At 42.3% G+C, this 26,000-nt stretch overlaps 1 protein-coding gene across 1 annotated transcript in view; it reads left to right on the top strand.

Moving 5' to 3' along the window:
* The window catches only part of UTP18 (UTP18 small subunit processome component), a 42,533-nt gene that overhangs the window by 14,456 nt on the left and 2,077 nt on the right, over window positions 1-26,000 (top strand). Inside the window, exons 6-12 of the mRNA XM_032322946.1 lie at window positions 60-185; window positions 480-654; window positions 5,576-5,676; window positions 6,122-6,212; window positions 9,415-9,538; window positions 18,984-19,158; window positions 24,707-24,849. Coding sequence (XP_032178837.1) covers window positions 60-185; window positions 480-654; window positions 5,576-5,676; window positions 6,122-6,212; window positions 9,415-9,538; window positions 18,984-19,158; window positions 24,707-24,849 — 935 coding nt within the window. The remainder of the gene's footprint in view (window positions 1-59; window positions 186-479; window positions 655-5,575; window positions 5,677-6,121; window positions 6,213-9,414; window positions 9,539-18,983; window positions 19,159-24,706; window positions 24,850-26,000) is intronic.

Here is a 26,000-nt window from a genome sequence, read left to right as displayed (position 1 = left end):
AAAAAAAAAGAATGTTAACTCATTTGAATTGATAGAGTTGTCACTGTCTTTTTCCACAGGTAAAGAATTGTCTCCATGCTAACGCGGAACGTCCTACCACGGCTCGGATCTCGTCCGTGCAGTTCCATCCTTGTGCGCAAGTTGTAATGGTTGCCGCGCGAGATAATGCCGTGTCGCTGTTTCAGGTGTGTATTTTTATTTATTTATTTATTTGACAGAGATCACAAGTAGGCAGAGAGGCAGGCAGAGAGAGAGAGGAGGGGAAGCAGGCCTCCTGCTGAGCAGAGAGCCCGATGCGGGGCTTGATTCCAGGGCCCTGGGATCACGACCTGAGCCCAAGGCAGAGGCCCCAAGCCACTGAGCCACCCAGGCACCCTGTGCTGTGCATTTTTTAAATGGAAACTCGTGGTGAGAAGTACTTTCTCGCAGGATGCAGTCTATGGAAATAACCAAAAGGAATGTTTTGCCCCTCCTTATAGGTTGATGGAAAAACAAATCCTAAAATCCAGAGCATCTATTTGGAGAAGTTTCCAATATTTAAGGCCTGTTTTAGTGCTACTGGAGAAGAGGTTTTAGCCACGAGCATCCACAGCAAGGTTCTTTATGTCTATGATATGCTGGCTGGAAAGCTAATTCCTGTGCATCAAGTGAGAGGTAAGGTTTCTATCAAACATGCCGCCCATCACCCCTCTGCCCTGTCAGCCCCACAGCTGAGTTCATTTAACAGTGTTTATGACCACTTGTCCCCCACAAGATTCTTAAAAATAAGAATCTTTTTAGTTTTAGTATTCAGAAAATGTCACTGTGTTGAGATGATACATTTGAATGAAAATAGTAAACTTTTTATTGAGCATTTCTGGGAAAACTGGAATTTGGGAATCTGTATCTCCCTGAGCAGAAAAGCAGTTGCAAACACAAAGCTGTAAGATTGGCAGGTGATACTGCAGAAAGAGCCCGGGAGCTAGAAGACCCGAGTCCCGAGTCCTCAGACAGAGTATCTCCCCTCTCTAGTCTTCTGGAGATTTGGATTCTCTCTCGTCCTTCTGGGGTCTGTTATAATAGATATTTGGTTTATGTTTAAAGGAAATAAAGCACTGCTTTTGGAGATCATAATGTATTTTCAAGACTGCTTAAGAAAACGTTTTATTATTTGAAAATTTATCTTCCTCTGCCTTCCCCATTCTTCTCCCGCATGCCTCTCCTCGCATCACTGCAAAATCCAGTGACACCTTCAGGAACCCTCTGTGGACCAAAGCCCTGTGGTGGGTTGGCTGGGTTAGCGCTATACGCCCTGGGAGGCGGTGATAGCAGTGCTGTGGCTCCCTGGCAGTCTCCCTGTTAAACTGGGTATATGTTTGGGGCTGTAAAGGAAAGGGGTAGCTCTGTACAGCCTTTTTTCTGCTAATGGTTCAAAGTGAACAAGTTCAGCTTCAGAAACATTTATGGGGTTTATCATCAGTGTTTCTAGTCTTCTGCTTCTTGTGTTTCCTGTCAACTTCGGTGACCCTTTCCGAGTGGATTCGTAGTTTAAGTGTGCTTTACGGCAGGGCCTCTCAGACATTACTGTGCACAGGAGCCCCCTGGGGATCTGGCTCAAGTGCAGAATGTGCTTCTATAGGTCTGAGGGGGCCGGATTCTGCATTTCTCACAAGTTCGTGGGTGAGGCTGGTGTTGCTGGTCTGTGGACCTCACTTTGAGTTGAAGAGCCTGAAACAGTTTCCCCATACTGACGCAGAAAACAGTATGTAGTTGTTAACTGTTTTCACATGTTATTCCACTAATGAAAAGGAGTGGGCTTTTGTCTGTCCTTGCCTTATATCCTCTTGGGAGAAGCAGATCCCTGGGGTTGGTGAAGATATAGTCAGTGATGTTGATGGTGGATCTGCAGGTACGCCGGAGTGTGCATCTGATCGCTACCTTCTAAGATATGGCATTTATCTCACCCTCTATGCTCTTTCCTCAAAGAGCATAGCTTGGCAGTAATGATGATAGTGCTAAAGTAAATGTATTTTTTTGTGTGGGGTTGGTTGGTGAATGCTATTTTCAATCTCATTATGGAACACTCTAACTCAAAATTAATTAAGGACATTGGTTAGAATATGCAAACTTATACATTTGTAAACTCTTTGTCTTAAATGTAAGTTTGAAAATGAGGAGTACAGAATTGATGCATTCTGAAGAATTCTGAATTGGTGGTTTTTCTCATTAACCCATTGGGGTTCATAATGGGGTCCATGGATTTTCAACATTCTCTGATAGAATTTAGAGGCCAATAAAGTCATATGGGAAAAACATTACATCTCTATTTTCACCAACATAGAACTGAAGTTTAGCATTTCCTTTGGTTATAAAAGTTTTTTTTTTTTTTAAAGATTTTATTTATTTATTTGACAGAGATCACAAAGTATGCAGAGAGGCAGGCAGAGAGAGAGGAGGAAGCAGGCTCCCCACTGAGCAGAGAGTCCAACGTGGGGCTTGATCCCAGGACCCTGGGATCATGACCTGAGACGAAGCCAGAGGCTTTCACCCACTGAGCCACTCAGGCACCCCTGGTTATAAAAGTTTTTGAACAACCACAGACTGACACACGAAAAGGTTGGGAACCCAAGATTACTAATTGAGACTCCAGAAGCAATTTCTGCTGCATCATTTAGAAGGACAAGTCATAAGAGAGATACCTTGTTCTAGGTAAACACATAAGGAATTTGACCATTTGGGAATAAAATTAGTTGGTTAGGCTGCCATTTTGCTTATAGGTCTTATGGTTTGGTAATATCTGAGCTTCAGCTTTCTCTTTCTATAAAGTCGAGGGTCCTAAATTTTAAAAGAGATCATTTTTAATTTTTTTAGTTTTATTTTCTAGTTTTTATTTTGATTCCAGTTAGTTAGCATACAGTGTTTTGTTAGTTTCAGGTGTACAGTGTAATGATTCAACAATTCTGGTGCTCATCACAAGGGCCCTCCTTCATCCCCATCACCTCATTCACCCACCCCCCCACCCCTCAACTCTCCTTCCCTCTAGTTTGTTCAAAAGAGGTAATTGAGCGCTCGTGGCACTTGGTGGGGGCTGCTCCCACAGTAAAAGCAGCGTAGGGTCTATCCCAGCACAGCAAATCCACTTGCCGTCTTGGGGAACCTGGCATTGTTGTAATAAAATTGTTCATTCTTTTTCTTTTTTTTTCTTTATTTTCTCTCTCTTTTTTAAAAAAATATTTATTTATTTGACAGATCACAAATAGGCAGAGAGGCAGGCAGATGGGGCGGGGTGGGGGGTGTTGGGAAGCAGGCTCCCTGCTGAACAGAGAGCCTGATGCGGGGCTCGATGCCAGGATCCTGAGATCATGACCTGAGCTGAAGGCAGAGGCTTAACCCACTGAGCCACCCAGGCACCGCAGCCATTCTTTTTCTTACTCTTTTCTTGCTCTTTAGTTGACCTAAAAATGTCATTCACAGATTTACAGAAAGATTTATATCTGACATCTTCAAAGCATAGTATCTTCTTTTTCAAGGTCGTATGTTTTGTCTGATTCCTATTTTGGAAGGTTCAGCGTTTGTAAAGAGCAATTACAATATTGATATTAGTGTTTATTATTTTTTGCGAGGTTAAAAGCAAAATTGTATACATATTACTGGTATTCTGTAAGTTTTGGATGAAAATGCGGTGGTTTTTTCATTTACTTTCTATATCAACTGCCTGTCTTTATTTGCTGCAAGTCTTGTATTTCCTTGTGGAAGACACTCTCCTCTCCTGAATTCCCTCAGAACAACAGGATTCCTTAGGCTACAAGCAGGAGGTCTTCGAGCCACCTGTGCCAGAGAGCAGGCTTGATGTAACGAGCCCTCTGGCTGTTGTCTCTGTTGTTGCCACACTGGGTCTGTGTGCACAGCGTGAGGGCATTCTTCCCTGCTGCTCTGACAATCCATGCATAGTCTATAGCCCTCCATGGCTGTGGGGATCCCCAGCTGTAGGCCTCTGAGTTCTCTCTTGCATTCCTCCTGTCCAGTTCTGTGTCAGTAGGGTTAAGTTGGGGGTGGGGTGTGGTTTCTGGCTGCAGCCCCACACTTCAAGATCTAGCCTCCCTTCCCTGCTTTATCATGTGATGGGATTTTCCTTATGCGTGGAGCTGTTTCTGTATATTGTAGTCAAAGCGAAAGGCTTGCCCAGAAAGGGGGATGAAAATTACCCTAGAGAGGAGTAGGTTCAGATTGTACCCCATTAGCTGGAAATACGTGTCTGGATTGAGTTCCCTCCAGAGACCTAGGGTATAGTCTTTGTGGGCAGCACTTGAGTGGGAGGCCCGGTTTGTAGGATTGTGAACCATCTGGATGAAAACTGTTTGTAGGATGGAGGCGGTCTGTGGCAGCCTTAGCCAGCATTTTCCTGTAGGGGAACAAGGATTTCTCACTAGAGTTTTCTCGGTTTATTTATTCTGATGAATGTTTTAACTTAGCAACTTAAATATTTTTTGAAATAATTTTTTTTGACCAAGCAGTACATTCATGTGGTGCAAAAATCCAATACATACAAAAGGGTGAAGAAGGAAAACTTGACTCTGCTCCATTTCCCTGGCTACCTGCTTCCCTTCCCTACAGGGGGCCAGTGGTATCTATTCCTTCAGCACCCTTTCTCTCAGGCAGTTTCATAATGAGTAAGTTTCCTCACTAAGCAGTCCTGATGGAAGGAGTCTCCTGCATGGTCAGTATGAGCCTTTTAGGGATGGAAAAGGAATGTGTCCTTTGGGAAGTAAGTAAATTGACTGGTTTATATTCTTAGGTCATGTGATTAGGTTGCATGAGTCACATTTTGGGAGACTAATCAGCTCTTGAATATACTGACACTTTGTGGGTTTTTTTTTTCTTTTTTTCCTTTTTGGATCCATGAAGTTAAGACTAGACTCCTTCATCATTGGGTGTTTAGTTGGTGGCCAGCAACTAGTCTGTACATATTACTATGTTTTAGCTGTTTCTGATGGCCGTGCATTTCCCTCCTGGTAATGAACTTTGTGACAAAGAAGTATAATTTATCCTTTTAGTTAATTACAGATGTCACCGTTCACATTTGGAAAATTAGTTGGTATGTTTACTGTTCAGAGAGCTGAATCTTTGGCCGCAGTTCAGATGGTGACTGTTAACCAAGACAGGTAAAGGAAGCACTTGGTAATGACCTTATACTTGGGTCATACTCAGTGATGCATAGGGTCAGACTTATTCAGAGTCTGAGCCTACTTTTGGTTTAGTTTGAGGCAGTTAGATATTTTATTTTATTTTATTTTATTTTTTTTTAAAGATTTTATTTATTATTTATTTGACAGAGAGAAATCACAAGTAGGCAGAGAGGCAGGCAGAGAGAGAGAGAGAGAGGAGGAAGCAGGCTCCCTGCTGAGTAGAGAGCCTGATGTGGGACTCGATCCCAGGACCCTGAGATCATGACCTGAGCCGAAGGCAGCGGCTTAACCACTGAGCCACCCAGGCGCCCAGAGGCAGTTAGATATTTTAAAAGAAATTCTCAATTGCCAGTGAAAGATAACATCACTGAAAATCATATTAATCTTTATTAATTTGTCTCTTCTCTCAGGTTTGAAAGAGAAGATAGTGAGGAGCTTCGAAGTATCTCCAGATGGGTCCTTCTTGCTGATAAATGGTGTTGCTGGATATCTTCATTTGCTGTCAACGAAGGTCAACCATTAATAGTGGCTGCTTGTTCTTTCAGGATAAGACATTAGTGTAGGGATAGTCTTTTTTTTCTTAAAGATTTTTATTTATTTATTTGACAGAGATCACAAGTAAGCAGAGAAGCAGGCAGAGAGAGAGAGGAGGAAGCAGGCTCCCTGCTGAGCAGAGAGTCCGATGCAGGGCTCGATCCCAGGACCCTGGGATCATGACGCGAGCCAAAGGCAGAGGCTTTAACACACTGAGCCACCCAGGCGCCCCAGGGTAGGGATAGTCTTGAACGAAATCTGCATCTGAGTGGAGGGGCACAGTGGGACTTGGGGAGAACTTGTGAGTATAGGGACAAAGTTTAGTAGGTGCTACAAACCAGAACTAGATTGTTTTTATTCCCAGTGTGATTCTTCCATGCACCTGCTAACAATTGGATAAGTAATATTTGTTATTCTTTCAGACCAAAGAACTGATTGGTAGCATGAAAATTAATGGAAGGGTTGCAGCATCCACGTTCTCTTCAGATAGCAAGAAACTATACGCCTCTTCAGGTGGGTTAATGACATGATCACCTAAAGCTTTTTTTTTTTTTTAAAGATTTTATTTATTTATTTATTTGTCAGAGAGACAGAGAGAGAGATAGAGAGAAGCATAAGCATGCAGAGTGGCCGTCAGAGGCAGAGAAAGAAGCAGGCTTCCTGCTGAGCAAGGAGCCTGATGTGGGGCTTGATCCCAGGACTCTGGGATCATGACCTGAGCCGAAGGCAACGGCTTAACCAACTGAACCACCCAGGCATCCCTCACCTAAAGCTTTTTAAAAGCTTTGGATGTGTTCACATTTCAGATTTAACCAAAAACAGTGTTTGAGTTTAGATTTCTTTGTGTTAGAAAGTAATTTTTATTTTTAGATTTTTGTCATTGCCTTTTGCCATCTTATTTACTAACTAGTAATAGTGAAGAGCTAACCATTTAACCATGTTACCATGTATGGGGAAAAGACCGGAAGAAAATGGTTATTTAAAAGATGATTCATGCTCAGTCTTTCCTTTTGAAAATCACCTTTTTCTTTTAGCAGTACCTTTTCACTTGGATAGTGTTTGGAATGTTCTTCGTTATTGACTGAAAACAATTCAGGTTTCACCCTCTGACATTCCTGTGGTGTAGTAGAAGAGCTTTCACCCCTGACAGTCTCTAATCTGGCACTTTTTTGCTCTCTTGCCTTTCTGATTGTCCTGTGCCTTCTTGGGCTGTTAGTCTCTTTCCTATAGGATCTTGGGACCATTGTAATCTCAGTATAGCTCACGATGGTTGGTAGTGGGAGACATCAAAGTGGTTCTGCCTGTGACTACTATTGTCCAGTCTCTGTGGGGCTCGTGGGCAGAATTTTTGCTATACCTCAGCTAGCAGCACTTGAAAATATATAGCGTTAGTTTTTTTTCTTAGGTATAACAGACATACAACATATTAGGTGTACAACATTCAGTATTGGTGTATGTTAAAAATGACCACGACGATAAGTCTGGTTCAATCTTCTGTCACTACTCATAATTAGGATTTTTTTTCTTGTGATGAGAACTTTTAAGATCTACTCTCTTAGCAACTTTCAGATGTGCACTATTATATTAGTAACTGTGGTTGCCATGTTGTACATTGTGTCTGTGACTTATTTTATAACTGGATTAAAAAGTTGTGTATGTGTTTTTTTTTTAAAGATTTATTTATTTTAGAGAGTGCACGAGTGGGGGGAGGAGAGAGAGAGAGGAACATCCCTCCTGAGTAGGGAGCCAGCCATGGTGCTTGATCCCAGGACCCTGAGATCATGACCTGAGCCGAAACCAAGAGTTGGACACTTAAACTGGTTCAGATCAGAGTCCTGTGTTCCAAATGAAATGGCTCTCGGATCCTGGGAGGGTCAGAGTGGGAGAGAAGAGATATGGAGGGTCAGAGATACTAAAATTTCTGTATGAACTAGATGCAAATGTAAAATATTTACAGATTTGGTCATTACTGTGGAGGTCTTATTTTCCCTAATAAAGGTCCTAAAAGCATAGGGAAGAGTAACCCAAAGTCTGGCTTTGGTAACATCTAGATGACCTTCCCATGGTTGATCCCTTTTCTTCCCATTTTAGTCTGTTGCCAGCTGGGCTGAGAGTAAAACTAAAATGCCCTCTTTTATTGTAACATTACTGTACAGACAGATGCAAAGATTTTCAAATTTGACCCTGTTCAGTTTTTTCAAATATATTTTACTACAACTTAATCTACACCCTCATGTCAGCTTGGGAAACAATCTTTGTCAAGGAAATAGTTGAAATAGTGAGCTTAATTGAATTCTCATTGGGAGGATAAAAATATAGAAAAGCGAACTTTAGGGGTGCCTGGGTGGCTCAGTTCATTGGGTGACCGACTCTTGGTTTCGGCTCAGTCATGATCTCAGGGTCCTGGGGTCAAGTCCTGCATCAGCTCACACTCAGCTTGGAATCTGCATGTTCCTCTCCTTTTGACACCGCCCCCACCCCCGCAATAAGTAAATAAATAAATAAAATCTTAGAAAAGTGAACCAGAGTGTAATATCCACAGAAAAGGCAGAGATGAAATGGGTGCGTGAGGAACACCTTTGTGGTGAGTGTAGGGTCATTAAGAAATCTTTAAATGGGCGTGTGAGGAAGAGAGTGATCATCCGTATCATGGGCCTGTAGAGGAGAGAAAAAAGAATGAGGGCGAATTTTGGCAATAGTCATCTCTTTCTTTTCTTTTGTAAGTTTATATTTTTTTAGTAATCTCTTTACCCAGTGTGGGGCTCGAACTCATGACACCCGAGATTAAGAGTTGCATGCTTTTCTGACTGAGCCAGCCAGGCTCCCCGATGGTCTTTACTGTCATGAAAGTATTCATGTTCCCTTCACATTTAACATACTCCTCAGTCTTACACACATTTTCCCTTCTCTAAACTGTTTGTGCTTATTGGTCACAGCTGACATTTATTACTTTTTAAACGATTTATTTATTTAATTTAGAGAGAGAATGCGTGCACTTGAGAGGGGCCACTTGAGAGGGGCCGAGGGGAGGGGAGGGGAGAGGGAGGGAGAAAATCCCAAGCAGACTCTCCTCTGAGCACAGAGCCCAGAGCAGGGCTCCATTCCACAACCCTGAGATCATGACCTGAGCTGAAATCAAGAGTTGGAGACTCAACCGACTGTGCCACCCAGGGGCCCCTCACAGTTGGCATTTATTATTGTTTAAATTACTTGATAGTAGGTAAGTGGTATGTATCTTAAATTATAATTCCCTTGTGGTCTGGATCCCTTCATTCTCCCTTCATCATGACTACCATCATCAATTTGGTGTCAGTATCTTGGCCTCACGTGGAGGTGCTCTAGTGCCTGTTGATGGAGGTTGGAACTTACTATGGTGGGTATTTTGTTTTTTTGTTTTTTCAGATTTTCTCCCCATAATTCATCTGAGTGAAATGTAAAAGATTTTTTTGGAAGTTCAACTCAAGCCAAGAGTTTGTGATTTTCACTCTAAACTAAAAGATACTGTTTATTAACTACTGATTAGTGTGCAGTTTTCTATATATGGGAATGTTTACCAGAAATATTTTTAAGCCAGTTTTCTAGATCTAGGACATTTATAGTGACTTTTTGTTTGTAGTCACTTCTAGTATTAAAGAGGGGCTAAGAATGGTAAGTTCACTTGGCATTCAAGTTTAAAACAAAATTAACCAAACCCTTTCTTGGCTCTTTCATGCAGGCGATGGGGAAGTTTATGTTTGGGATGTGAACTCTAGAAAATGCCTTAACAGATTTGTTGATGAAGGTAGTTTATATGGATTAAGCATTGCCACATCTAGGAATGGACAGTATGTGGCTTGTGGGTAAGTATAAAGAGGTTTCTGTGACCTTAATCATGTGCTAGTGAGAAAATGCTAAAGAATCAGATATACTAGGGGCATTTGGGTGCCTTAGTTAAGCATCCGACTCTTGATTTTTGGCTTAGGTCCTGGTCTCAGGGTCATGAGATCGAGCCGCACATTAGGCTCTGTGCTAGGCATGGAGTCTGCTTAACATTCTTCCTCTCCCTGTGCTCTTCTCCTCGGTCGTACTCTCTTTCTAAAAGACATACGTAAGTAAAATTAAAAAAAAAAAGAAATATACTAAATAGTGCCTAAGTAGTTCTGTGTATAAACTCTTCAGTAATAGAGAGTCAGTACACCCAGGTGTTTTGCATTTTATCATCTTAATGCAATGTTTAATAATGTTAATGGTGGCATATGAGCACTTTTGACAAGGAAATACAGGACTGCCTTATGTCATTATATTTTTTCCTTATATTTGGCATATTCATTTGATCACATCAAGTTTTCTTATTGCTGTTTTGGCTTCTTGCCATTGACAAGGAAGCAGAATAACTTAAGCCTTAGGTTTAAGTTTTAAAGGTACTTAAGCAGTTTTTCTTTGGTTAGTGGTACAAATCAAACATAGGTTCCTTAGAAATACTGTTCATTAGTATTGTGGAAACTTTGAAAATATTATCTGGAACATGTTACTGTGTTACCACTGGAAGAAAATGGTTATTACACTGGGGGAAAGATGGCTCTGAGACTTACCTGGATTTCTGAATTATCTTACCGACCAAATCACTTACCAGTCCCTGTAGCTTTAGAGCTTCCAACAGTGGATTCTTATGACTTTCTTAGACTAGACACAACTTCATTCGAATCTTCCTGTTTGAGAGACGCCATCTGGAAGCACAGCATAGTCCCCACTCTTTCTTCACTCCCTCCTTCAAGGTTAAAATTGGGGCAAATCCTCATAAACATCCCCACCACCATTTGAAAATTGGTCACCTCCTACCTTTGGGGTATGGGGGAAGGGATAGTAGGACCAGGCTATGGAGCTTAGAGATCAGGTCAAAACCAAGGCCTTGACAAAGGCCCCTTCCTGTCCTGTGTTCTCCCTAGTCAACATACCTGCTACAGACCTGGAGGGAGGAATATCTTGGGGAGGAGGGGGGGCCCAGCGTTTGCCCAGAGTGTGTGCACTGTGACAGCCCATGGTTGGCAGAACTTCTGGCACTAAGGCTCCTTTATTGTTTTATTTTTTGTTTTGTTTTGTGGGTTTTTATTTCCCCCCTCTGGAACTAAAACTCCTTTAAGATGAGGACTGGTTTGAAACTAATTTTAAGCAAAAATTGCCCCCAAATGACCTTCATTTAAATTTGTGAAGTTAGTCTTTTTCTGATCCTTTGCCTCTCTTTTTTGAATTATTTTTATTATTTTAGTCAAAAAGGAAAGAATCTAATACTAGTTTAAATTCATTTGATTTTAATTGTGCTCAGTGTAATGGAATTCTGGTTCTGATGTGCTTGGTCAAATTATTAGTTTTTTATTGCTATACCTGTAGAGAAAGGCCTTAACCTTGTTAGAGGAATTTCTGAGGTTATTAGGGAGGTGGGGAACAGTTACTGGTAGTACAGAAGCTAGGGGCAGGAGAAGCTGAACCCCACTGGGCTGGCTGGCATTCTTTCCCCTTCTTCCTCATTCTTCCATCTCTGCCCTGCGCCTCCTCTCTCTGCCCTCTGCTGCCCTCTCTGCTCTCCTCCTAGTACTGCTGTGAAACCCCTCTGTCTTGGCCTCTGCTTTTAGGAGTTGATGCCTGTGATCTAAAAACTCATGTTTTGTATCTCTTAATTCATTTGATTCAGTGTCCTGACATAAGGTAGATGCTTTGTTTGTAGTTTTGCTCTGATAGGGGAGTAGGGAAACTGTTGAAAATAGAGAGCTCTATTCATTTATGTTATTGTTTTTTTCTAAAAGATATTTATTAATTTGAGAGAGCGAGCAAGTGCATGAGCAGGGGTGGGGCAGAGGGAGAAGCAAGCTTGGTGCTGAGCAGGGAGCCTGATGCGGGACTCGATCCCAGGACCCTGGGACCATGACCCGAACCGAAGCCAGATGCTTGACCAGTTGAGCCACCCAGGTGCCCTATGTTACTGTTTTTATACCATTTGTTAATGTAAGGATTGCTATATATACTTATAGAAAGCTTTCATATTAATTCCTGCAACATCAGAGTTAGAATGTACTTGGGAAATCTCTGGATTCATCTTCATTCTGTAGACATCCACTGATGTCAGGATTGTCCTGGAAGAGACCACTGGAGTCGCTGACAGTGATCTGGAACCCTGAGGTCTCACGGTTTCAGGGGCGGGGTGCAGTTTGTAGTTAGAGTATACCTTTGCTGCATCTTGTGTCAGTGCTTTAGGGTGTCTTTTATGACTTCCTAGCTGGTCTGGAAGTCAGTCAGTTCAAAAAGAAAGAGACACGTGACTGTCCACTAGGTACAAAGCACTGTGTATTGAGGAGGGGAAAAGAGTTGAGACATGGCATGTTCTCTGTTGTATGTGATGGCGCTTTGTGGGCAGGGGCCCGTAGGACCTCAGACAGCAGCTCACCAAATTCAGGTGATGTAAGGTAACTTGGAGAATCTCTTTTGTTTTGTTCTATTGTTCTAGTCTCTGCTTACAGTGGGGGAATTGGGAATGTCTCCCACTGCAGCCATGGCCCAGATCACGAGATTAGTCTCCTGCCTTTACTGGTTTGCAAGCTGCAAACCACTTTGGGGCCTTTGCATTGTGAGAATTTTCGGTCAATGCCAGAGATATACCTATTTTTGTATTTTCAAATCAAAGTTTTATCAGTGATGAGAGATTTGTTGACTGTAGTCTTCATCAGCTTCTTATAAATACACAAGTTAAAATTTCCTTTTTGGGGCACTTGGGTGGCTCATTCGGTTAAGGTCATGATCCCAGGGTCCTGGGATCAACCCCCTCATCAGGCTCCCCGCTCTGCTTCTGCAGAGTCTGCTTCTCCCTCTTCCCCTGCCCCTCCCCTGCTTTGTGCACGCTGTCTCTCTCTTTTTTTTTAAAAAAAGATTTATTTATTTATTTGACAGAGAGAGAGAGAGAGATATCACAGGTAGGCAGAGAGGCAGGCAGAGAGAGAGAGGAAGGGAAGCAGGCTCCCTGCTGAGCAGAGAGCCCGATATGGGACTCGATCCCAGGACCCTGAGATCATGACCTGAGCCGAAGGCAGCGGCTTAACCCACTGAGCCACCCAGGCGCCCCACGCTGTCTCTTTTGCTCTCAAATAAATTAAATTCTTAAAAAAAAAAATGAAAGAAATAAAATTACCTTTTTATTGTGGTTCCCATCTAAGTAGTTTCAGACTTTGAATCATAATTATAATAAAGAGATTTAGCAGCAAAATTTTCCCCAGCGTTTACCATGTTGTTTTTCTTATGTAACTATGTATGTGCATATGTGTGTGTATCTTGATTATATGTGTGTGTGGGTATGTATATATATTTTTTACATATAAAGTAACTCTCATTTCCTGCTTCACAATATAGGTACTAGTCTCTCTGCCTCATAGGTGTGGGAGTGGAGGCACTGTGATTAGGTAACTTGATTAAGATCGCAGAGAGTAAGGGAAAGCCAGCTGTTATAACCCAAATAGTCTGGCGGCAAAGCCGGAGCTTTTAACCCCTTTACATCTGTTTTGAAGGTACATCTCCCTGTGTTTGTGTTTTTAAATATGTGAAGGTACAGTGTACTAGGAGTTTTGTAAATTAAAAAATCTTACAAGAAGCAAAGAGAATTTATAGTCCAGTTTGTCTTGAGTATGAATCCTTTTGTGCCATGTATATAATCCCTTTGGAAGATCTACTTCAAGCATTCTGTGTTTCAGCTTTTCCATAGCTTTATCTTTTATCTCTTTAAATCTCTAAATGTACCTTGGATTGCTGTTTCTCCTACTTACATCTGGGTTTTAAGCCCTTAGCTTAAGACTTTGCTTCAGGATTTTTTTGATTTCAGTCACCTCTCTGGGTTTGGAAAATATGGGAGCTAGTCTTCTGAAACTTAAAGCTAATAACCCAGTGTCTCTTTCATCTTTGTGCTGTAGGATATTTTCAGTGTTTTTATTGTCCTGTTTCTGTTCCCTCCCTTGTTTGTATCTGGATGGCATCTTAACCCATTGGGCCACCCAGGCGCCCCTCCCACATGTGGCTAGTTAAATTTAAATTAATCAAAATAAAAATGTGTTCCTTAGTGACACGTGCCCCATTTGAAGCGTTCGGTAGTCACACGTGTGTCTGGTGGCGCCCATGTCAACAGTGCAGGTGCAGCGCATTTCTGTCATCACAGGAAGGTGTGTTGAATCAAGCTAGTTCAGTCCAGTCCCTTTATTGATAGGGAAGCTGAGGTCTAAGAATTGGGTAATTTGAGTTTTCTTTATTGGTTGTTACTCATTAAACTGATTATTGGCAGAGCTGGGTCTGGAACTCAGGTTGTCTGGTTCCCAATTCTGTGTTCTTTCCACACTGCACCCCCGAAGGTTTTGATTTTTATATTCAGAAAATACTGGATAATTCAGGGCTGTGGGAAAATATGAAATTCATTAGTATTTAGGGCCTGGAGTTAATAGTCCTTTAATTTTAACTCTCTCCTTGAACATATAAAATGATTTTCATTTTAGTTCATCTAGAGAATCTTCAGGACATACATGTTTTACAGTGTCAGAAAAACCCATTTTATTCGGTGATGTGTTTCTTCCTTGGTTTTCTCATTTATAAAAACAGTGACCATTTAGCTAGGGATTGTGAGATAGAAGAATGACAGCGTGCCGTCGCATTCTCATAGTTCATGGTCCCATGGGGAGGACAGATGGATCCATATGGCTCTTTCCAGACAAGTCATCAGGAGGTCTGCGGTTGAGATACAGTGTCTCTTAAAAGTGTAAGGATTGGGTGAAGGCTGTTTTAATTGTCACCTGGAAAAGTATTTTTGTAGGTATTGGCACTCGAGCTAAGCTTTTGGAGGGCCAGATAGGATTCAGAGAAAGGTGTTGCAGGTAGTGGAAAGGAAAGGTAGGGAGGGGAGAGGATTCAGATTTGGTTTCTGAATGGAGTGCAGATGGGATGATGCCTGAGGGCTTCGGTGACAAAGGGAAGCAGGAGGGGGACAACTTCTAGAGGTCTTCTCACTGTGTCGAAGAGTGTGGACATTACATTGAGTGGAAAGAGAAAACATCAAGGGTTTTTAAGTAGAGGAGAGTAATGATCATATCTAGTTTTTAGGGTTTGAAGTAGATAATTCCCATGACAGCTTTTGGGGGGCAACAGGTGCGGGGAGCTTTGAGGTCATTGCAATGGGGCCATTGCTAAGGACAGTGGGAATGGGAATATGAGAGAGGCAATGATGTTTGTGATGTAGATCAAAGCTGCTTAGAGAATTGGATGGGAGAGAAGCAGTGACATTTCAGGCTCTAGGCTTGAGCAGCTGGAAGGGTGGGCTTGTCCTTGCATGAGGGGGGAAGAAGAGGAGGAAGAATGTGGGAAGACGTGCATTTGTGTCCACAAGCAGTTAGAAGTGCGGTGTGTCTGAATAAAGACACTTATTTATTTATCTATTTATTAAAAAGATTTTATTTATTTATTTGACAGAGAGAGACACAGTGAGAGAGTGAACACAAGCAAAGGGGAGTGGGAGAGGGAGAAGCAGGCTTCTCACTGAGCAGAGTCCAGTGCGGGGCTCGATCCCAGGACCCTGAAGGCAGATGCTTAAGGGCTGAGCCACCCAGTGCCCCTAAAGGTGCTAATTTAGATGTGATTGGAGCTAGGTGGTCCATAGGAGTGAGTGAGATGTGAATGAAATGCTAGATGTAGAGGTAGATGGGAAATAAAACCTTGGGGACAAGAGTCCGTGGAGAAAGAGATGACTGAGGATAAGAAGAAAGTCCGTAGAGTTCAGTCTCAGAGTATTCAGCAGAGGAGAGGATTTGAGTTCCGTGTTCAGCCTGTTTGCTTTAAGTTCTGTAGGCTGTCTATGGCTATGGTGATCCCCTAGTTGTGACAATTAAAATGTCCTCCCGGGGGCAGAATTGTCGCTTGTGGATGACTACTATTCTTCTTTATAGTTTCTTCTTGCTCATAATATTAATTTCTTTGTGGCCCCTGCATGCTCTTTCTTTATGCCTTTTTAGCTTTCACACCCACCACCAATGTGGTTCCCAGTCCTAATCCATAAGACAAACCCTGATTCACCTTAAGTGCCATTATTCTTCTTTGTGAAGATTTTTGTGTACCGGGACACTCTGTGGTTGCTGATCTGCTAATGGATTGACTGCCTGTGATGCAGGAACTTGCTTCTAGCCCAGTCAGCTGTGGTTGTGGGTGGAAGGGTTAGCAGTCATGTCTGCTTCTTTAGGTTATGTCCTGGGATCATGAATTGAGCCCAAGGCAGACACTTAACTGACTGAGCCACCTAGGTGTTCTCCTGTTTGTTTTTTCGGATTATTTATTTATTTGACAGAGCACAAGCAGGGGGAGTGGCAGGCAAAGGGGGAAGGAGAAGCAGGCTCCCAGCAGAGCAGGTTTAGCCCGATGTGGGGCTCAATCCCAGGACCCTGGGGATCATGACCTGAGCTGAAGGCAGTTGCTTAACCAACTGAGCCACCCAGGCGCTGTCCCTGGTTTATTTTTTGACTTAGTGTCTGCCTTCCACATCTCGAGTCCTGTGTTGTCCACAAAGTTTCATTTGGTCCAGCTTCACCTCATACTGATTTCCCTCTCTTTGATGTTATAGGTCCCAGACAGACCTTAGTGTGCTGTATTCTATTCTCTTGTTTTTCTGGCTATTTCATGGAGGTATAATTTTTTCTGGGATAATTCTTTCTGATATTTTGTATTCCTGTATTACATAGTGTTGGATATACAGTTCTCATTCAATAAATACTGATTGTATTAATGTAATGTATATTACATTATATATATACATAAATATATAATATATATTAAGTGACTATTTATTAATACATTCAATAAATACTGATTATTCTCAATGACATATTAGAATCAGTTATATCCATTTTTTTTTTTTTTTTTTTTTTTTTTTTTTTTTTTTTTTAAAGATTTTTATTTATTTATTTGACAGAGAGAAATCACAAGTAGATGGAGAGGCAGGCAGAGAGAGAGAGAGGAAAGCAGGCTCTCTGCTGAGCAGAGAGCCCGATGCGGGACTCGATCCCAGGACTCTGAGATCATGACCTGAGCCGAAGGCAGCGGCTTAACCCACTGAGCCACCCAGGCGCCCAGTTATATCCATTTTTTAATAAAGATTTAAAAATTTATTTTAGAGAGAGTGAGCAGGGGTGGTGGGGAGGGCAGAGGAAGAGGGAAGGGGAGAGAAACTCAAGCCGACTCCGCCCTGAGCACTGAGCCCGATGTGGGACTGGATCTCACAACCCTGAGATCATGACCTGAGCCCAAACCAAGAGTTGGATGCTTGACTAACTGCCACCCAGGTGCCCAAGAATCAATTATATTTTGTTAGCAGAAATATCACTAATAGAGTAAGTTTCCATATATCAATGTGATGAACTTATGCCATTTTTCTTCCATAAATTTAATCAATAGTCAAATAAGAATGGGTAGGCATTTAAAGAGCCTCTCATATTCATGATGGTAAGATTCGATATAAGGGGCATCTGGGTGGCTCAGTCGGTTAAGCGTCTGCCTTTGGCTCAGGTTATGATCCCAGGGTCTGCGATTGAGCCCCATGTTGGGCTCCCTGCTCAGCTGGAAGCCTGCTTCTCCCTCTGCCCATCACCCTGCTTGTCCTCTCTCTCTCACTCTCTTTCAAAGAAATAAATAAAATCTTTAAAAAAAAAAATTGATGTTTAGAAGACAGCCATATGGATTATAACTTTTTGTCCTTAATTAAGATGGATTTAGCCATAAATCAGTGTTTAGCAAGAAAAAAGATTTGGTATAAATACAATCAGTAGATATTTTGATCCAAGTCACAAATACAAATAAGGAAAAGAGGAAATTTGTCTTAGTCCTTTCAGATTGCTGTAATGATAAACAACAGAAATTTATTTCTCTTCCTTCTGGAGACTGAGGTCAGGGTACCAGCACAACTGGGTTCCGTGGAGACCCTCTCCCACGTTACAGACCATCGACTTCTTGTGTCTTCACGTGGAAAGGGGAAGAGTCTCTGGGGTCACTTTTATAAGGGCTCCACCGTCTTGACCTTAATCTCCTCCCAGAGGAGAGGCCTCCTCCCGGAGGCCCCACCTCCTAATAAGGGCGGGAGGGCTTAAATTTCATCATAGGAATTTTAGTGGGGCACAGATATTCAGTCCATAACAAAATTAAATAAACCAAGAATATTTGTTGTGTCTCCCAAGTGCTTATGGTTACCTCTTCTTAAAGGGTTCTGAGAATCAAATGAGAAAATGTCTCTGAAGTAGTTGGAGGACTCTGAAGCACTCACATCTCATTTGTGTGGTTGGCTGTCATTCAGGTGTAGAACTCTGTGTGTGACCTGAGTTGGTCTCGTTGATGCAGTGTGTCTAGCTCATTGTAGGCAGGCGGTATGTACCGAGAGAATAAATGAGGATGTTTGAGTGGGAGTGAGAGCACATTTAGTGGAAGGTCCGTGTGTCACCCTTGTGACTTTGAGGCTTTAGCTCTTGCATCTTTCAGGTTCGTGTTGCATTTGCTAATGAAGTTTGATCTAAGTATTTGAGTTACAAGTACCTGGTCCCTGTTCCTTATAAATGGTCCCCATAACAGGAGGTCGTCTGAACATTTACTGAAAGTTCCTGTCTGTGAATGATTCTGTTAATGGGCAGGTCATCAGGATTTACTTTTTATGAGCACAGGATGTAATTCGTTGCTGTAAACATTTCAGTAAACCGAGTGCATGGTTGCTTCCGTAATTCTTGACTGTGGATATTCCCAGGAGAGCGGAACTTAGATACCTGTTACAGATGCTGCTGGACACCATTTTGGCAGTTCTCACAAATACAGAATAAAAAGAGAAAAGAGGAACTCAAATAGGGAAAGGGCAGCTCTCATTCTCATTTTCAAATGTTTGGTTGGCCATAAACACCGTGGGAGTGGCAGTTTTGGTCTCAGTCTTGTTCACCTTTGCATCTAGTGCCTGGCATAAAGTTGACATTCAGTAAATATTTATTGAAAAAATAAATAATGGAGAATCTAGGCTTTCTTGGATTCTCTAGCTCACAGTTGAAAAGCCATCGGAGTTAACAAGAGTTTAGCAAGATTGCGGTAGAACTGGTAGAATGTGTCTGGCTTTTTGCCTTGGGATAAACCCTACAGCCCTGGTCCCTTTGTAACACAATATGCTGTGATTGCTACAGGTATCAGTGTGTGGGGTTCAGTCTATTCATTTAGGTTGCGAAAGCCATTTTCTTTTTTTTAAATTTGTTATATTCCCTTTTCTTTTTGCAGTTCTAATTGTGGAGTGGTAAACATATACAATCAAGATTCTTGTCTCCAAGAAACAAATCCAAAGCCGATAAAAGCTATAATGAACTTGGTTACAGGTGTTACTTCTCTGAGCTTCAATCCTACTACAGAAATCTTGGCAATTGCTTCAGAAGAAATGAAAGAAGCGGTCAAATTGGTAATATATCTTTGTCTTTTTAAAAAAAAAATCATTTATAATCCTTGGGCTCCACACTGGATGTGGAACCTAATTAAAAAAAAAAAAATTGAAATGTACTGAAGGATATGTAGTAGCTTCCTTCCTCCCCCCAGAATCTTAGAACTAAGTTGAAAACATGGAAAGATAGTAGGAGAGTAGAGTGTTGGATTATTTTAAAAAGAGTAGCTTCTTTTGATGTAGAAATTACAAGTATTGGGGCTTTTGGGGGTGTGGTTGTAGAAGTGGTGATGCACTGCAGCCCCCAAATTTGCCTTAAGGAATTTTTTTACGGCAAGCACTTTATTTTTCTACAATTTTCTTTCCTAATCCCTGCCTTTTTTAGGCCTGCCGTCATAATGGAGGAGGGGAGGCAGTTCTTAGATTTTGAACATAAATTGAGCTTGAAAGCAGATTGTGTAAGCAGATTACACTTTAAACGACTAGCTCGTACTTGTGCGTTTGCCTCCCTGCCAGTGGTCCCCAAGACCTCCCCCAGGTTTGTTGATTTCCTAGGACTCAACAGGATTTAGTGTATGGTCTCGTTCATGGCTGAGAGTTACTCCAGGGAAAGGATGCGCAGTAGAATCAGCCAAGGGAAGGTACAGGGGGCAAAGTCTGGAGGAGACCAGTCACTGGCTTCCAAAGGACCCCTCCTAGTGGAGTCACAAAGGTCATGTCTCATTCCTCCAGCAAGTTGTGACCACGTGGGTGGCGTGTGTTCTGTCAGGCAGTCCCTCATTAGGGACTGTGCTCAAGGTCTTTATTGGCAGTTGATCATGGAGCTACCCTCTGCCTCACATGCACCAAAATTCTGGGCTCCCTGAAGTAAAGGCAGGTGTTCAGCAGAAACCACATTGTAGAAGTCCTTCAGGCCTGGTGAGCCATCCTTAGCCATTAGGGTAAAGTGTCATATCAGTGCAGAGAACTGTTTCCCAGTTAAGTTGCCAAACGTGATTGAAAGGCCACCCTTGCAGGTAGGCCTTTCTGAGGATAGCAGCCTCAGGTCTGTCTGAACTCCTTTCTGCCCAACCTCAGAGCCCAGCTGACATGTCCCTGCATCTCTGAAGCTTCCTATGCTGTAGGCAGAACCGGTTTCTTCGTTATTGAACTGTTCTTTGCCACAGACACCAGGTACCCGCATGACCCAGAGCTCTGAATGGTGGTACTGCCTGTGGCGGTATTACGCGTATGGCGCCAGACTGTAAGCACCCTACGGACACTCTTACCTTTATCTCGTTCACTTGCCAGAGGGTCTTGCATACTTGATTAGCTTTGTGTGATAGTGTATAGATCACAAAGATTTACAAAGAGGTCTTCAAAAAAATTGTGCACCAAGTAACAGTCCTCCGAGGATTAACTCACCCAGAGTCAACAGCCAGTAAAGGGCGTGTGCTTCTAGGTTCTCCATTCTTCCTGGGACATCCGTGGTTTTCCAGCTGAATTCCTGTGCTCCCTAGAAGGTGTGCAGAACTTCTGATGTCAGGTAGCACAGAGGAGGAGGTGAAGTCCTACCTGTAGCACACCGAGCAGCTTCGCTGTTGTCTGTGGTATCTGTTGGCATTCTCCATAAGCTTTTCTTGGAGGGAAGAAGGATTCTGTTGGAAAGAGTGGAAAGTACAGTACTGGGTTTCATTGCCTTTGTGCTGAATGAGTCCTTTGATGAATGAGAAGGTTCTAATTCAAGTCGGTTTTAAAATCCCCGTTCCTCTAATGGGAGTAGTGGACTAGCACACATTAACCTTTTATCATTTTAATGGTAGTAAATTGTTTTAGAAAACCATGGGATCCACCTCCTGTTGACATAATACATTTTGCGAGACACCTAGTAGTTAGTTCTGCCTCGTTTGCTTCAGTGATCACGGCAGCATTTATGGTTTTTTTACTGTGGCAAAATCACACAAGGAATTCATTAGTAACAGCCAAATCCCATTTTTTAAATGGTAGTCAACCATAATATCTAATGGAAAGAAGCCAGGCATGGCAGCCTCAGAATGCCTCAGTGAAACAGCCTTAGTGTCATTAAATGCAGTCTCTCGGAATGATCCAAACAGCTCTGTTATCCCAGCACAAAGCAGTGAATGTAAATCCAAGCCGTTGCACCGGTAAGAGACACAGAAGTTAAATTGTTACTGCATCTACAGTCTTTGATGTAGTAGGAAGTTGTGGAGCTTCTTATCCATTAAATAAGGATAAGTGAGCTTTTTACTTGTTGAATTTTGATACCTGGGTCCTTAAATGTAATGACAGATATGGTGTTGGAGGGAAAGAGAACTTTCTGAGGTAAAGAAGTTAGGTTTTTATGTTTTTTCCCCCTTTCTTTTAAAGATTTATTTATTTTAGAGAGCGTGCACAAGCACAGGGCAGGGGTGGGGGGTACGGGCAGAGGGAGGGAGAGACTCGATCCCACAACCCTGGTATCATGACCTGACCTGAAATTAGGTGTGGGCCTTTTAATCGACTGAGCCATTGAGGAGCCCGTGGGTTTTTTTTAAATTAACAGTTCAATAATAGCTTTTAATACAAGGGCCAGAAAGAGAATTTCCTCTCAGCAGGTGAGAGTTTGTCTGAGGGAAGAAGTGCTGATTCAGGGGGAGACTCCACTGGGGAACTTCAGAAATAGATACAGCTGGGTCTCTTGGGAGACCACTGTAAACATGTTTTTGCTCTTGATACTCAAATCTAGAGGAGGTAAAATGTAAAAATAAGTTGTTGATGAGGTGGGGTTTCTCCTCCATCAGAAGGAGCACACTGGCCTGTTGTGTGAAGCTGGGGCTGCTGTGTACGGTTGTGTGGGTTGTGAGGAGACACCATTTATATCACATACTTTATTAATAAAGTGTGTGTATTTACCACAGTATTTCTGATACTCTTTTCTGTTCATTTGGCTACAAAAATAACACCGTGACCTTCTGGTAAAAATGGGCTTTAAAAAATGGAAATGTGTTTTTTGCCCCAATTTTTGCCTCACATTGAGCTCCCTAATTGTAATAAGAAGTTGACCCAAGTATGAAGTTACATGAATCCAAATTAGGAGATTGTTTTTTCTAATTTAGTTTAGAAAATAAAGGGCGTGGTTTAATATAATTATCTTTAGGAAGTCGTTCAAGTGGAAAGGTGGGTTCTGGTTTGTTTTGTTTTGGAAGAGTTAGAAAAGCGGCTTCCGAGACTTCAAAGTCACGTCAGCAAAGTTAAGGAGCACATATCTGGGGCATAGTGTACAAGTACCAGGTGACATATAGGGAGGAAGCAAAAGTTGGACATAGGACAGTCCTCTTGTTGGCACTTGTAGGAAATGGTGATTTCGTGATTGTCTGTTCCCATGAGGCCTCAGATCACCTGTTCAATGTTGGCACATGCTTGGAGGATGCAGATTTCCGCTAGTCTAAGCGAAACACAATTGAGAAGCCAACCACTTAACCAAATTCATATAATTTCCACATTGCCAAACTAAGTGTAAATAAATTCTGCAATATTTATATTGTGGCTTCTTTCCTAAAATAACTATTCTGCTTTATTAAGTACTTCTTTTTTTAAATGAATTTTTTTTTTTTTTAAAGATTTTATTTATTCATTTGACACAGAGAGATCACAAGTAGGCAGAGAGGCAGGCAGAGAGAGAGAGAGGAGGAAGCAGGCTCCCCGCGGAGCAGAGAACCCGATGCGGGACTCGATCCCAGGACCCTGAGATCATGACCTGAGCCGAAGGCAGCGGCTTAACCCACTGAGCCACCCAGGCGCCCCTTTAAATGAATTTTTCAAGGAACCTTTATAGAGAGTGGTTTTTAAGAAGTTTAAAAGTGAAGATCAAGGGTGCCCGAGTGGCTCAGTGGGTTAATAAGCCTCTCCCTCTGCTCAGGTCATGATCTCAGGGTCCTGGGATCAAGCCCTAAGGGTTCCTGAGTGGCTCAGTGGGTTAAGCCTCTGCCTCTGCTCAGGTCAGGATCTCTGGGTCCGGGGATTGAGCCCTGCATCGGGCTCTCTGCTCAGCAGGGAGCCTGCTTCCCCCTCTCCTTTCTCTCTGCCTGCCTCTCTGCCTACTTGTGATCTATGTCTGTCAAATAAATAAGTAAAATCTTAAAAAAAAAAAAAAAAGTGAAGATCAAGTCCAGGTACTGCCAACTCTGTGGCTTTAATGGGTCTAGACAGTTCTCGTTAGTACTGATTGCTCTGTCTTGATGCCATGCCATGCAGGAAGAACCTGCTTTCTGGAAAAGTTGAGAATAATCGAGATTACTTGGAGATTCACTGTACACTGTACTTTCTTGACGAAAGGCTCAGTAGGTCTCTTCCAGAAGGAAGAGGGCCTAATGAGTAATCAAAACCTGTTTACTAGGTGTGTATATCACTGGGTTTTACCCAGGGCTGGTCTGTGAAAATCACCTTGGTTGAATGTCTTAAAGCTTCATCTGAAAGTGTGGCGGGTGACAGACCACCAGGGTGAACAGCTGGGTGATAGCTGTCTGCGCGTGCCGGAACACGAAGAGGCTTTTTTTTGTTTTATTTTGTTTTTAAGATTTTATTTATTTATTTGACAGACAGAGATCACAAGAAGGCAGAGATGCAGGCAGAGAGCGAGGAGGAAGCAGGCTCCCCACTGAGCAGAGAGCCTGATGTTGGGCTTGATCCTAGGACCCTGGGATCATGACCTGAGCCCAAGGCAGAGGCTTAACCCAAGGCAGAGCCACCCACGTGCCCCAGGGGCTGTGTTTTTTAGAAGATGTAGAGGGTATTTGAAAGCTAGAGTTGTTGACCTTCCAGTCTCTTTCAAGTGACTGTTTTCATGCCGGAGTTTGGTTTATCCACAAATTGGATGAAGGCTTGTGTCGGCCTTGGGCTGGGGCTTGGGCTCCTTTTCCCCAGAAGTAGACTGTCTTGGAGAAAGAGACTGTGCCTCCTCTTGTCCAGGCGTGGCCCAGAAGTTAGCTTTTGACTCTGTTTAAATCAGAACACAGTTGCACTCGATGAACCAGGTATTCTCATGAGTTTGTCCTTCAGAGGAGATTGGAAAAGGCAAAGAATACATAACAGAGGTTGGGAAGGAAAATTGTAGAAACGAAATCATATGCTATTGGAATAGTAGGTTAGGCCTTTCCTGGGCCTCCGTTATGTAAAATCAGACTCTTCATAATTAAAGTATCTGTGTCCTGTGACCAAATTTTAGTATTATTCACTGTGGTTGTTAAGTTAGAACATTAATGGGTACCGCTGTTGACTTTTTACTTGAGTGTGTTCTTTTTTTTAATTCACTCAGCAAACACCAGAGTCTCATAGAACATCATGCTAGATGCTAGATTAGAAGGATCAAGGAGATACTTTCTTCTCTTCCCTCCTTTCCCTCTCAGTCAGTAGCACATGGAAAAGCCAATTTTAATTTCAGGACACTTTGGTTCTTTGAGATAATTGTACGTTGTGTGTACTGCAATGAAAATGAACTTTTTGTTCCAGCAGAAATATAGATGAAGCCTAAAATTTAAGAAAGATGAGTTCACAGTTGTTGTGATTTAAAGCTTTGTGTTTTTTCCTACAGGCTCACCTTCCCTCCTGTACAGTATTTTCAAACTTCCCAGTCATTAAAAAGAAGACTCTTTCTCTTGTTCATACCATGGATTTTTCTCCCAGAAGTGGGTATTTTGCCTTGGGGAATGAAAAGGGCAAGGCACTGCTCTATAGGTGCGTATTATTTATGTTTAAACATTAGAAATACCTGTCACCTTCTGAAAATATGAAGAGATACTGCTGTTACATTCCCAGTTCTGTGTTTACATGTAGTTTATTAATTCTATAGCTTGTTGATCAGCTACTTTAATTATTTAATTAATAATCAGATAAATTATTAATTGTAGCATGTTTAAGTAGACTGTCTTAATTATCTAACAAATTGTGTTTATTTATTTATTAAAAGTTTTTATTTATTTATTTGACAGACAAAGAGATGGAGAGGGAACACAAGCAGGGGGAATGGGAGAGGGAGAAGGGACCCCGATATGGGACTCGATCCCAGGACCCTGGGATCATGGCCTGAGCCAAAGGCAGATGCTTAACTGACTGAGCCACCCAGGCGCCCCTGAAATGCATTTTTCTTTTTTAGTTAGTTTATTTTTTTTTGAAAGATTTTATTTACTTACTTAACAGAGAGAGATTACAAGTAGGCAGAGAGAGAGAAAAAGGAAGAAGTAGGCTCCTTGCCGAGCAGAGGGCCCGATGCGGGACTTGATCCCAGGACCCTGAGATCATGACCTGAGCTGAAGGGAGAAGCTTAACCCACTGAGCCAACAAGGCGCCCCTGAAATGCATTTTTTTTACCATAAAATGTGACTAGCAGAAAAGTTCACCTGGAGATTTATTAATTTTTTAAAAAATGTATTTATTTGGGTGGGGGCACCTGGGGGCTCAGTGGGTTAAAACCTCTGCTTTCGGCTCTGGTCATGATCCCAGGGTCCTGGGATCGAGCCCTGCATCAGGCTTTCTGCTCAGCAGGGAGGCTGCTTCCCTCTCCTCTCTCTCTCTGCCTGCCTCTCTGTCTACTTGTGATCTCTGTCTGTCAAATAAATGATTAAAATCTTTTTTTTTTTTTTTTTTTTTTAAAGATTTTATTATTTGACAGAGAGAAATCACAAGTAGATGGAGAGGCAGGCAGAGAGAGAGGGAAGCAGGCTCTCCGCTGAGCAGAGAGCCCGATGTGGGACTCGATCCCAGGACTCTGAGATCATGACCTGAGCCGAAGGCAGCGGCTTAACCCACTGAGCCACCCAGGCGCCCATGATTAAAATCTTTAAAAAAAATTTATTTGGGAGTGGTAAGCTGCGTTTTGAGAATGTCAG

This window comes from Mustela erminea, chromosome 18 (assembly GCF_009829155.1).
Source record: "Mustela erminea isolate mMusErm1 chromosome 18, mMusErm1.Pri, whole genome shotgun sequence".
Classification (NCBI taxonomy): Eukaryota; Metazoa; Chordata; class Mammalia; order Carnivora; family Mustelidae; genus Mustela; species Mustela erminea.
This window is presented reverse-complemented; position numbering and strand designations above follow the sequence as displayed.